The sequence below is a fragment of the Ictalurus furcatus genome, chromosome 13 (genome assembly GCF_023375685.1).
Source record: "Ictalurus furcatus strain D&B chromosome 13, Billie_1.0, whole genome shotgun sequence".
NCBI lineage: Eukaryota > Metazoa > Chordata > Actinopteri > Siluriformes > Ictaluridae > Ictalurus > Ictalurus furcatus.
In genome coordinates this window covers 27,131,339-27,144,978 of record NC_071267.1, presented here as the reverse complement: position 1 = coordinate 27,144,978, position 13,640 = coordinate 27,131,339, and the positions used below count along the sequence as shown (strand labels likewise).

Sequence of the window (13,640 nt, the reverse complement as noted above, 5' to 3'; positions counted from 1 at the left end):
GCCGTCCTATCACGCTCATTCGCTCTCACTCATCCGATACGCTGCGATACTGTGTGACGTAAACCTAAAAACTGTGTTCAAGGTGGCGTGAAGGAACTGGCACGTGATGAGCAGTGAAGCAGGGAAACTGTCGCATGTGAAAGCACTTCACTTCAGCGAGCACTGAGCACTCAGACACACGGCTCGTTTTTGACGAACACGCTCACTGGCGGTGCTCTGTGTGCTCGTCTAACAACGCGACTGTTGCCTTTGCACTGGTCAGTGATGTGTGTGTGTGTGTGTGTGTGTGTGAGAGAGAGAGAGAGAGAGAGAAAGAGAGAGAGAGAAGAATAGGAGAAGGTCATTCACCAGCGGGAGTTTAATCTGCTCCGGCCAACAGAGTGAATGAACAGAACAAAGACTTGAATTGCACACACACTGACTGCGTGATCTATACGCCTGCAGCTTCGCTTCACTTTAATAGCTTTAATAGGCTAGAAAACACACACACACACACACACACACACACACACACACACACAACACACACACAGTGAATATGAACTGCATCAAAAAGAGCACGACTATGTTCACACAGCTTATTACCGAGACATCTGGACATCACACACACACACACACACACACACACACACACGCGCGCGTGCACGCTATCATGCAGAAAAACCAATACCACTTGAACTTTATTTAAACTCTCTTGTACTCTGTCTATAGATATGAATCCAAGAGATGTCATTTTATTGTTCTCGTACAAAAAATAAACAATTATTAATTAAAAAACAACAACAGTTCAATTCACACAAACAGGAAGTAAACAGTGTTTTTTTTGGTCCACTGATAAATAGGATTATAAATAAGGAAACGGTGCATAAAATGAAACGTTGCTCTAGACCTCTACAGCTCTCCGCGCCTGCGTTTTTACACGTTTATATTCTGTAAAACCGTATGGACTTTGCGAACGTGTCAGAACACGTCTAAGTCGCGTCGTGAGAGTCTGACTCGGGTTTGCGTTACGGATTTGTACAAAAACACTCGCGTCACAACGTGCCTACAAACGTTGCGTTGGTTATTGGCATCATGAGTTATTATGAATCATTTTCTCTTCATTTGCTGATAATAGGGAAAGTTGTTTGTTCTGGTTCCAAGATGGCTGCCGAAGATCAAAGCTGCTTTCGCATAAAATGCGTAAATGGAAATGAAAACCGCTGACTGCTCTCGCTACGTCCGGTTCTCGCTAAGACTGCCGTGTAAAACGATATTCTGCAATGCCATTTGAATACTTTGAATACACGGACTGTTCCTTTTCACGTATTGGTGGAACAAACGGCATGTAATCAACCGAGGGACCTGACTGGATCCCTTTTATGATGGATAGGGTCCAGTACATGAAACCAGACATTTAACAGAAAAGAAAATGGAGGCTGCAATTCCCAAAACAGTTAATGCAATATTTTTGTTAAACCCTTTGAATTGAAAGTCTACACTTCCATCACATATACAGAGGCAACATTGCGAAAACGCTCGCTGTCCAAATACTTATGGACCTGACTGTACCTCCTTTTTAAATCTTGTCTCATGGATGTCTGGAGTCATCTGTAGGGCTTTCGTGTTTACATAACGTATATTAAACGTCTAAAATGCTGCAGGAAATGTATGTTGTGCACAGATCTACCCGTGCACAGCAGCGCTGCTTAGACAAAAATACAACCTTGTTTGGTTTATTTGTGTGCGATAGTCTTCGTATATGATAAAGTTCGGAACATGATACGAGCAGCAGCAGTGTAACGGAAAACGGAGGAACTAGTTACTAGACAACTAGTTGTTAATAGGCAGGTAATAGGAATGAAAAGTCGACGGCGAGGTATCCATTCGAACGCGCGCTGGGAGTGACTGGTGAATCGCGAGAGCTTCTAAACCGCAGTCTCTGACTGGTGGACAGTGCTTGTTCTTGCGCTGACCCCTCCGTCACCGGCGGTTCGTTTTCAGAGCGCCGGCGTGGACGTCGCAGATGTCGAACCACTGCTGCTGCACCTCTCGACTCGGCAGCAGGCTGTTGTAAGGCAGCGAGCGCTTCGTCTTGCGCTCCCTCCTTCCCGCCACCCTCCAGTAGGAGGCGCCCTTTAGCAGGAAGAGGGCGTTGTGGGTGTACGAGAAATATGCGGCGTCCAGGTTGCTCGTAGGATGGTCGCCCGGGGTCAGGGCAGGAAACAACTCGGTCATTTTCCTAGGAGATTTAGCGGCTAGCTTGTTAGCTTTGACGTCGAACATGTAAACCTGGGGGGAAATTCACGATTAAAATATGACTGGGAGACGTATTTCTCAGGATTATACTTTCCAGCTCTTACCATGGAACCTCTAAAGAAGTAGATGTGAGCGTCTCTCCTGTCGTAGTAGGCCGTGTCGATGGGGCTCGGTACGCCGGGGAACCCCTCGGAGATGAGACGGGGGTAACGCTGGCCGTCTGCGTCTTCAGTGAAGGCCTGATCGTTCTCGCTGTCGTATCTCCAATACTGAGCTCCTACAGCGCACACGACACGTCCGATCAACGTGATCATGAAACACGAACAATCGTACTTTAACCACTTCACGTCCGGCGTTCGAGTTTACCTTTGAAGAAATACACTGCGTCCGTGTCGCGGCTCCAGACGTGCACGTAGGCGTCCACGCCGGACGACGGGAGTCCGTGCCAGCCGACCTGCACCGACACCGGATCTCCGTAACGAGTTCTGTTGCTGCGGTTCTCATAGAGCCAGTACCGACCGTCGCGCATGAAGTAGGTGTTGAAGCGCACGACCACTTCGCCGTACGCCGTTCTCTCCTTTCTGATCCAGTCAAACACGGTGCTGAACCGACCCCCGCACCCTCCTGAACGTGAAGGAACAGAACGAAACGGAAAGGCTGAGCGCAGACATGAGGCCCGAACCTCAAATACAATCTAATCCAAGAACCAGATGCTTTGATCCAAACTGAGCTGAGCAGGTTATAGGCCTTGCTGAAAGAAATTGTCTATATGATACATGAAGTACAGCAATGACCACTGTTACACTGTTAATATATTTATTACTTTAGATAATGTATGTATACACTGCATTCGAAAGTATTCACACCCCACATTTTGTTACATAGCAGCCTTATGCTGAATCTTCTATATGTCTGCATAAATATGATCTAAAACATCATCAGATTTTCACACGAGTCCTACAAGTGAACAAAGAGGACCCAGTTAAAGAAATCAGACAGAAATATTACACTTGGTCATTTATTTAATGAGGAAAATGATCCAGTATTCCACATCTGTGAGTGAGTGGGAAAAGTATGTGCACCTCTAGGATTATCAGTTTAATTTGAAGGTGAGATTAGAGTCAGGTGTTTTTAATGGATGGGATGACGATGAGGTGTGAGTGAGTGAGCGTCCTGTTTTATTTAAAGAACAGGGATCTATCAGAGTCTGATCTTCACAACACGTGTTTGTGGAAGTGCATCATGGCACGAACAAAGGAGATTTCTGAGGACCTCAGTAAAAAAAAAAGAGTTGTTGAAGCTCATCAGGCTGGAAAAGGTCACAGAACCATCTCTAAAGAGTTTGGACTCCACCAATCCACAGCCAGACAGATTGTGGCAGGACTGCAAGGAGAAAACCACTGCTCTCCAAAAAGAACTTTGCTGAACATGTGCAGTTTCTTAAAGATCACATGGACAAGCCAGAATGCTGTTGGAGAAATGTTTTGTGGATGGATGAGACCAAAATAGTATTTTTGGTTTAAATGAGAAGCGTTATGTTTGGAGAAAGAAAAACACTGCATTCCAGTGTAAGAACCTTCTCCCATTGGTGAAACATGGTGGTGGTAGTTTGGTGGTTTGGGACTGGTTTGCTGCATCTGCGCCACGACAACTCGCCATTTATTCTGAATTATTCCAGCGAATTCTAAAGGATATCTGTCCGTGAACCGAATCTCAAGAGAAATCGCAAAGAGCAAGACAACGACCCTAAACACACAAGTCGCTCTACTAAAGACCGTTCGACCGCAATCCAGAATTCAACAGCACTTAACTGTGTAACTACAATTAAGAGCCCTTAATCTATATTAGTTTCACTGCAGTCCGATCGATAATTAAACTGTTCATCGATACGCAAATCCAACGCTGAACTGTAAACATAAACACAGAAAAACGTCACTGAATAAAGTCGTACCCGTACTGTTGTTTCCCGTTACTCGCTGATTTTGACTCTACAGGAAATGACAGACTTTATTTACAAGTCATTACAGCACTTTTTATAGCCGAGTTTTACTTTCAGGACCGAAATGATCAGCAACATGAGGGCCAGTCAGCGGTAATGAACCTCCCAAAACACATCCCATTATAACGCTGATGGATGTGACAGCAGCTGCTCTGCTGGGACTCGCTTGGGCAGAACGTGATGTTTCACGCTTGCCTTTTCTGCAGCAAAGCGATCATTATCCTTAATGAATTGTCATCTGGAGAGATTTATAATAGCAATCTGTGAGCCACTTTAGAGTTGATATATGTATATATATATATATAAAACAATATAATATATAAAACAATACGTACATTAATTATACCGCTTGTAAACTGATGAATCTGATAACATGCTCATTAGAGCTTTTATATTCCAAATCGAATTACAATGGAACTGGTATCATTTGGAGAAATATCGCCGGCTAAAAATAGTTAGCTTTGGGTTTTTAATATCATATTGTTTATTAAAACAGTTCGAACAGATCTGCACTTGTCGTCTTGTGAACTGATAACTAGTTGAGTCTGTGATGTTGTATAGCTGCAGTGCATTCTGGGAAGTCCTTTGAGTCCAGCATTTGCACCGACGTCGCCACTGATTCTACGCTGGATTTCTCAGTAACAACATCCCCCTGTGACTCACACCCGCTAACCGATATCTAAAATACAGCGCTAGGTTTCCATTAATCACATGTAAATACTAATAAACTGGAAAAACAAAAGATGTTCATGATGTGTATGAGCAATATAGATACTAAGCTTTGCTGGGTTTGTCCTCCAGGTCTGGAAATTTGTGCTCTGCTGCACACACACACACACACCTACTCCAGGTCACACTCCAGTACTCAGTCAATTGTACTTACCGTAGAGGTTCTGAATGGCCTTCCTGTCGAGCCAGTCCAGCTCAAAGCCGTCATCCTGGGGCCGATAGCTGGGCTGCATGATGGATCCTGAGCGGTAAATGTGAGGAAGGCCCAGCACGTGGCCGATTTCATGCACAGCAACCTGAAAAATATCAGATCAGCAAATATTCCATATAAACCCTGCAGATACAGTATTAGACATCTTTGTTCCATTAGTGAAGGACTCTTTTTTTCTATTTGTTCACACCCGTGTCTCATTTCTTACAGTTGAACTCACGTTATAATCCCCCACTGTGTGTATAAACTCCTTTGTAGATGTGTTTTACAAAAATTTGCACATGCAAACTGTTAAACACAGTAACATCCAGAAACTGACACGAATTCAGTGAGGTGCAATGTGATTCAGTAGCATGCCAAATTTAATAACGTTTAAAAATCACCACACCTCCTTCACTGGGACTTAACATAGGAAACATGTTACACATAGGCCACGCTTCCTATATTACTGGGACTTTTTGATGAATAGACCACACCTCCTACATTACTGGGACTGATTGGTGAATAGACCACACCTCCTACATTACTGGGACTGATTGGTGAATAGACCACACCTCCTACATTAGGAATGATTGGAAAATAGGCCACAGCCTTTTCATAGAGGCTGAATGGCACATAGGCCATGCTTCCTTCCTTGGGGCTGAATTGCACACCTCCTACATTTTATATTACTGGCAATAGGCCACACCTTTTTCATGGGGGTTGAATGGTACATAGGTCATGCCTCCTACATTGGAAACAATTGGCAAATAGGCCACACCCTTTTCATAGCGGCTAAATGGCACATAGGCCATGACTACTATGTTGGGAATGACTAGCAAATAGGCCACGTCTCCTTCACTGGGGCTGAATAGGACATAGGGCAAACCTCCTACATTACTGGGACTGACTGGTGAATAGGCCACGTCTCCTTCACTGGGGATGAATAGCACATAGGCCACGTCTCCTTCACTGGGGCTGAATGGAACCTAGGCCAAACCTCCTACATTACTGGGACTGACTGGTGAATAGGCCACACCTCCTTCGCTTCCTCCTCTGACTATAACAGCACATATCGTTTGCTGGGAATGAATTAAGGGCACATAAGCCATGCCTTCTTCGGTGGGGTTGAATGGAACATAGGCCATGCCTCCTTCACTGGGGCTAAATTTAGATTTACAGTCTTACCTTAAGCAGGCTGATCCCACTTCCCGTGTTGGGGGCGGTGAAATGCTCGTCATCGTCAAAATGGATGTCACCGAGGAACCAGGCGTGAGCAAACTCCCTTCCGGCACCGTCGAACCTCTGAGAGCACCCGAAGTGTCGACCTTAGTGGGAGAGAACAAAGCTGTGATCTACTGTACATCCTCCTCCTCTGACTATCTGATGATATGATTACAAGTGTATGAAGTAAGCTGTTATTCCAGCATGGCAGACTCGACAGCTGCTAGAGCACAGGAGAATAACGCTCGCCGCGTGCGGCCTGACACTAATCTATAGTCGGGGTATTCTCAGATAACAATGCAGGTATTCAGCGCATTCCTGTTTAATCATATTTCAGTAACGAGCTCTCTTCTTGAACAAAGGGAAGATAATTAGTGAAATGACATCAGGGTGGAACAAAACCCTGTAGACACCTTCGACACACTCATCTGACTATATATTGAGCTTTACGGAATTACACTGCATTTATGGACTGGGAAAAAAAACAACAACTAACACAAACTCAACAATGGTGAATGCGTTCATGTGCGAGGAGAAAACATTCTTTACAAGTCAAAATAAATGAAGCATTAGCAAATTTCCTCAAATAACAGCGGCGTCATTTCGCTGTAATATTTATCCGAGTTTGGAGTAATACTAGAATTATGCCAATGTTTGCTAGTAAACACCAGTATATTAATAGACTTCTATGTGTTAGGGTTGTATAATACGTACAATTATTTACTATGTGCGAATATGAAAGTACATTTCAAGCACTTGTGACCCAAACTACAAAATATTAGTCTTACACATTAATAATACGTCTGCTTTTACTGTCGATTCAAGGAATATTTCACCCAACCATGCAAATGTTGCTAATAATTAATAACCGCTGCGAGACACCGGCTTGAATTATGCAAATGAGGCCATGCTAATAGTCCCTGCTGCTTCATTAATAGCCTCGTTAGGATGCTAATTTGCCCCTCATCTTCTGTTCGGGGTCAGAATGACCCATTTTAATTCGGTCGAAATGATTTCTCCAACATGAATCTTTTTGCATTCTGTAGCGAGCGTGAACAACGTGTCTTCATATGTATGTTGATTTAAATACCGAGATGATTTGCAGCTCATTTTGATCCTGAGAGTAATCAGACTAGATGAAACTTATGGACTGACGTCCAAGGCTCGGTTTTCATCGGTATTGTTTCAGATAAAAATTTTGTAAAGGTCCAGGTGGTACATAAAATTCTTTACATATAAGTGACTGAATGGTGACAACAGTTAGCTTTTAATGGTTTAACCATTCACTTTTAACGCTTCTCGAATCGTCTTTAAACATTGTTTTTGTCGCTGATTTTTTTTTTTTTTTAACTAGCCAAAAAGAGGTCAATTCAGGTCAAACAAAATGAAAATCTATGAAAGTCGGTGAAAACTCCTCTTTCTGAGTTAGCATCTCTAGTGCTGTAGCTGGTCTCTATAGATCCCGATCAATATTTGAAAAGACTTTAAATAAATGCATGTGATTGGCTGAGCTGGAACAGAAGATCTGCTCCAAAAGCAGTAAACTAGAGTTACAGCCAGTTGGCTCTGCTATGGTATTTTTTGTTTATTTCTCCAAGAACTGAGTTCGGTTTGCTTAAATACGTGAACCCTGGTCTGCCAGCTGGTGACCCCTATGATAAAATAATTCTTACTTGCACTAAAAATCCATTTTGGTGTATATATTTAGCATTGATATTTTGTCAGAAATGTCAGAAATAGACATGTGTGCTGCTATAAAATGTAAAAGAGGCAGCCTGGGTTAAGACATGAGACCGTAATGAAGAAGAGTAACACCTGTGCCGAAGCCCAGTCTGATGTCGATCACGTCCGGTGGTGAACGCAGATCCTCAACGAACTGCAGAGGCGAGACTTCGCTCCACATCCTAAAGGCCAGCCTGAAGATGTAGCGCTGCTCGTCTACCGAGAGCTGGCTGCTGTAGCCTTCGCCGATCAGCCGCCATGTCAGGACGCTCTTAGCGAATGCAGCGTGGCCCCACGATGCACCAGTGCTTCTTTTCCTCCTACCGATGCTTTTACGCATCAGTGTCTGTAGGTGGCGCTGTTTTTCTGTCTCGGCCTTGTCAGAGGTGCCGTTCTGAACTACGTCGACGTCTGTGTCGTTACTCTGTGGAGTCGCTGTGGTGTTGAAAAGCTCAGAGGATTCATTTCGGTTCACTGCAGCGGTGCTGGTCTCAATCTGGTCCTCTTCCTTGTCAGGGACGCCACATCTTGGTTTGTTCATGGCCACTTTGGTGGCGTCATCGAACACGCCTGTAACGGGTAAACCAGACAGGCGCTGGAACTCCAGCAGAGCTCTGACAAAGTCGGGTGACTCTCGGGGATGATCGGTGTCTCCTGAGCGGGACGAGGAAGTCCCTTCCTGAACGAGAGACACCGTGTCCTCGGAGAAGATGTCAGCATCAGGTAGAGTGTCAGCGTCAGGGCTTTGGGTGCTTTCCCAATTCACTGGCTTCATGAAACCGTACTTGAACAGAAAGTGCTAAAGATGGAATGGAAGAATAGACAACTCATTCTGTCAGTAACCTTAAAAAAAACCTAATTTCCTTAAAGAAAATGACATAAAGGCAACACAGAATGAATCATAAAAAATTAAGTACATAGAATTCACAAAGGAAAAAAAAAACCAAACATCTGTAGTATGCAGCTTCAGGCCTGCAAACCAACAATGCATAATAGGGAAGAAGCCCCAGGCTGGACAGAGGAGGCTTCAAGCTGAACAGAAACAGCTCCAGACTAGACAGAAAGAGGCCCAGACAGGACAAAGGCAACCTCAGACTGGTCAGTAGAAGGACAGTCTTGATGAAGAAGCCCCAGGATGGACAGAGGAGACCACTGGCTGGATGGAAGCACCTCACAGGCTGGAGAGAGAAACCAGGAAAAGCCCTAGGCTGGATGGAAGAAGCCTCAGGATGGACAGAAGAAGCCCCAGGATGGACAGAGGAAACCACTGGCTGGATGGAAGCACCTCACAGGCTGGACAGAGAAACCAGGAAAAGCCCTAGGCTGGATGGAAGAAGCCTCAGGATGGACAGAAGAAGCCCCAGGATGGACAGAGGAAACCACTGGCTGGATGGAAGCACCTCACAGGCTGGACAGAGAAACCAGGAAAAGCCTCAGGATGGACAGAAGAAGCCCCAGGATGGACAGAGGTAGCTTCAGGCTGGAAATACTGTAGGAAGCACCTGGCTGGACAGATAAGTCCCCATACTTGATGGAGTTAACTCTTCCCTGGACAAATTAAACTTCCGGTTGGACAGAAGAAGCCCCAGGTTGGGACGCCCCAGAACTTCAATACAGGTCTACATAATCTAAGGTGCAGATGTGTGCTCCAGATAATACCGTTCGAGCCAAAATTACGACTCTTATAAGATGGCTAGCGAATTCACAAATAAGTTGTGGCAAGACACTTCTCACTTCACGACACTGTAGTGATGTTCACCAGTATGTTCTGGCTGCATGAACGATGCCAATCAGACAAAACTTTTCACATATGAAATAATACGATGCATTAAAAGTAGGTGGAATTTTTTAAACACTGACCAAACTTTAGTTTTAAGTGTTAAGTAGGAAGGTGTACTACACAACAGTCAATGTGTAGCTCAAGTTAGGCTTTATGGACTGTTCCAGAAGAACAGTGTACAGGTGCGGTGTGTGTGTCTTTCTCACCTGAGCAGTGCCGGTGTCAGTGATGAGCTCGGCCAGATGAGAGGAGGACATTTCTAAATCCGAGTGATCCCGACTGTGGAACGGTTTCTCCGGTACAGCCGAGCCCATGACCGCCATGAAGAGAAAAACACTCAGCCGTGATGTCATCACTAATTTTACTACGAATTTAAAGTGTGAAACGAACTAATAACGTCGTGTTCCTTGAATTAAAATAAACTACAGAAACCCGAGGCGAGTTTTAGTCGTTAATATCAGACATGATGTTGAGTCAGTGGGTGAACACTGGACAGTAGAGGAGCCGTTTATATAGGCAGCCGGTGTCACGCGCGTCCTCTTTGAAGTTCGTTTGAAAGAAATTCAAACAGTAACGGTCATAACCGCTCAGCCTGACGGTGTGGTGTGAAAACGGTCATTTTTTTAAATAGTTTAAACATACTCCTGTTCAAATAAACCTTGATATGATCTATATAACGACCCGTACTGTAGCCCTCCAATCAGAACATGAATATAAACAACACCTTAATCTTTATTTTCGTTCTTTTTTTAAAAAAAATCTTTTTTTTGTTTGTTTGTTTGGTTTTAATCTTTACAGCACGCGCACGAGCGCCACGCGCCTCACACCTACACGTGAGCGCACCTGCGCGGGCACGTGCCACTCTCCACCGCCTGTTTTTTTTTTTTATTATTATATTGAAAAGGCAAATCCAGCTGCATTGACTCAAAGCTAACAGCACGTTTTTATTTTTATTTTATGACTTTATTTCTGTTTCCTGTCAGGTGAGTACACAGGGTTGTTTTTTTTCTTTTTCAAGTTCTCCTACTGTGGAAGGCAGGTGCGTGAAGGTCGCGTGCAAAAATGGCGGCCATTTTTTATTTAGATATCATTTCTAAATGATATCTAAATAAAAACAGGGTGGTTAGCACGTTCGCCTCACACCTCCAGGGTCGGGGGTTCGATTCCCACCGTGGCCCTGTGTGTGCGGAGTTTGCATGTTCTCCCCGTGCTACGGGGGTTTCCTCCGGGTACTCCGGTTTCCTCCCCCAGTCCAAAGACATGCATGGTAGGCTGATTGTAGTGTCTAAAGTGTCCGTAGTGTATGAATGTGTGTGTGAGTGTGTATGTGATTGTGCCCTGCGATGGATTGGCACCCTGTCCAGGGTGTACCCCGCCTCGTGCCCCATGCTCCCTGGGATAGGCTCCAGGTTCCCCGCGACCCTGAGAAGGAGTAAGCGGTAGAAGATAGATGGATGGATCTAAATAAAAACAGTTTATAAACGACAGTTATGTTTTTCAGGTTTAAATGTAAAATTTCCCACTAATATACACAGTGTTTGCTCAAAATGAAAATGAACGACACGTGCATTTGGTCCTGCATACTAGTAATAATATTTTATTTACATAATATTCACGTGAAAGCTGGGAAATAACGCACAAAGTGCACGAATATGCCACACACACACACACACACATATATATATATATATATATATATATATATATATATATATATATATATATAATATTACTACTGAGCATGCAATGTCAAATCGTTAGAAATAAAATGATAAATGTTAGAAACGTATTTCTAATGAAATGAACCGTCTGTATCTTTAGAAATCACTACCCCATTACAAACTCATATAAATATGTTTATGCATATATGCATGTATAAACATGCATACATGTGCAAATATTTATGGCAGCTAGGCTAATATCAGTAATATACTGTGTCTATCTGGCTAGCTGACTGCTAGTGAACTACACAAGTGGGATTTTAATTTTCAGTCTTGATTGACATTTTTATATCCATAGTGTTAACATTTAACCTCTGAAAATACCTGTACAGTCAGGGTTGAATGAATCACCTTTTGTTGATTATTTGTGCAAATCGGGGATTTACATTAATGCACTCTTTTTAATACGTTATTGTTTCGATCGTACGTTATTGATCTACATAAGCAGATAAAACGTTTATGTGATGAAGTATTCTGTAAGGACCCTTTTATTAGCATTTGTAGAAGGAGTCTCCAGTGTCAGCGCTTCCTAACAGCCAGGAATTAAACATTTTCCACTATGGGAAATTATGAACGGATAAAACATTATAATGAATCAATCATGCTGCGGTATAGGAGGAATGAAAGACTTCAGGCTCAACACCACCCCATTGTTGATTATTTTCCCTGTAACAGCGCTCCCTGTTGTGTTTTATTCCTTCCTCGACATACTGCATGTCCAGTCATTCTCACGGCTTTGTCTAAGTGAGAAAAACAACCGGTGTGAAAGTATAAACTGTCCTTTATTTGCATTTTCATCTCAAATAGAACACTTAACACTCATATTCACACCGATGTACTGTACGTTATACATTCATGATCATTTGCTGTAACCAAGTGAATCATTTCAGTGCATCGAATACTCGAGTAGCGATGAGAATCATATTAATAACAGGGCAATGAAATACAGAAAACGTTCATTCGGTTGTAAAAAAAAAATGCATGGAGGGATCACAGGGTATCGACTGTAATAAAATTAGAATACACATTCGGTAAAGTATGCGCTAAAATGTTTGACTCAAAACAATTTCAGGCTCTTTTTATGATCTTAAATTGTAAATCTGTATTTAGTGTACACTGTAAAAAAAAAAATTATAATAATTTTATATATATATATATATATATATATATATATATATATATATATATATATATATCATGAATATAGTCAAAATAAAAGATTTTTATAGTCAACTATTAAAAGATTACAACAAACCAAATATGAGAATATTAAACCTATTTCTAGACATATTTGACTATTTTTAATCTTTAAAATGTTCTTGTTTCATTGGTAGTTTCATTTGCTAATTTTAAGCATTCATTTCTAGAAAGAAGCTAAATTATAAATTATCTGCCAATAGAATGAGAACATTTCAAGCTTAAAAACAGTCCATAAAATATGTCTAGAATTAGGTTTAATCATCTTATATTTGGTTTATTGCAATCTTTTAATAGGAAATAGCAAATCAGTTTGACTAGATGAAAGATATCTTCACTTGTTAAGATCTCTTTTTTTTTTTTTTCGCAGTGTAATTTTGAAAATTAAGATGAAAATATGGCAAAACTTCACAAATGATCCGACGGTGTGAGTTCAGTATAACTTACAACCGATTAGCAGGATGTGTTTACTGAATTTTGTCTAAATTGTGTGATCTTCTTGGCTGTAAAGTGGAAAAATTGCTCAGTAACTATTTTTGTGCCTCATCTATGCCTTAACACACTAATAATTCTGTCCTACACCACATTCCACTACCGTAAACAGAATAATACCACCTTACACTACAATTTCTATATTAAATATTAATACAGGGTGTCGCAAAAGTCTCCATGCAAAGGGGGAAATTAACACATTAAAGCAAAATGTCTTCCAAAATGATTCATACGTAGTATATATTACATAAATATCCTTTTAGAGAGGCTTTAAGAACGCCTTTGACAAAAGAACATATTGAAATCATTCTCATGGCCGGATCGGGAAGCGATGGACTTGAACAGGAA

At 42.3% G+C, this 13,640-nt stretch overlaps 1 protein-coding gene across 1 annotated transcript in view; it reads right to left on the bottom strand.

Moving 5' to 3' along the window:
* Positions 1-737: 737 nt before the first annotated feature.
* LOC128616585 (matrix metallopeptidase-21) overlaps positions 738-13,640 on the bottom strand; it is a 23,781-nt gene continuing 10,878 nt past the window's right edge. Inside the window, exons 10-17 of the mRNA XM_053639192.1 lie at positions 11,029-11,304; positions 10,089-10,271; positions 8,196-8,901; positions 6,345-6,484; positions 5,121-5,262; positions 2,605-2,862; positions 2,343-2,515; positions 738-2,271 (exon numbers count right to left, since the gene is read on the bottom strand). Of these exons, the coding sequence (XP_053495167.1) occupies positions 1,963-2,271; positions 2,343-2,515; positions 2,605-2,862; positions 5,121-5,262; positions 6,345-6,484; positions 8,196-8,901; positions 10,089-10,271; positions 11,029-11,304 (2,187 nt within the window). The 3' untranslated portion in view covers positions 738-1,962. The remainder of the gene's footprint in view (positions 2,272-2,342; positions 2,516-2,604; positions 2,863-5,120; positions 5,263-6,344; positions 6,485-8,195; positions 8,902-10,088; positions 10,272-11,028; positions 11,305-13,640) is intronic.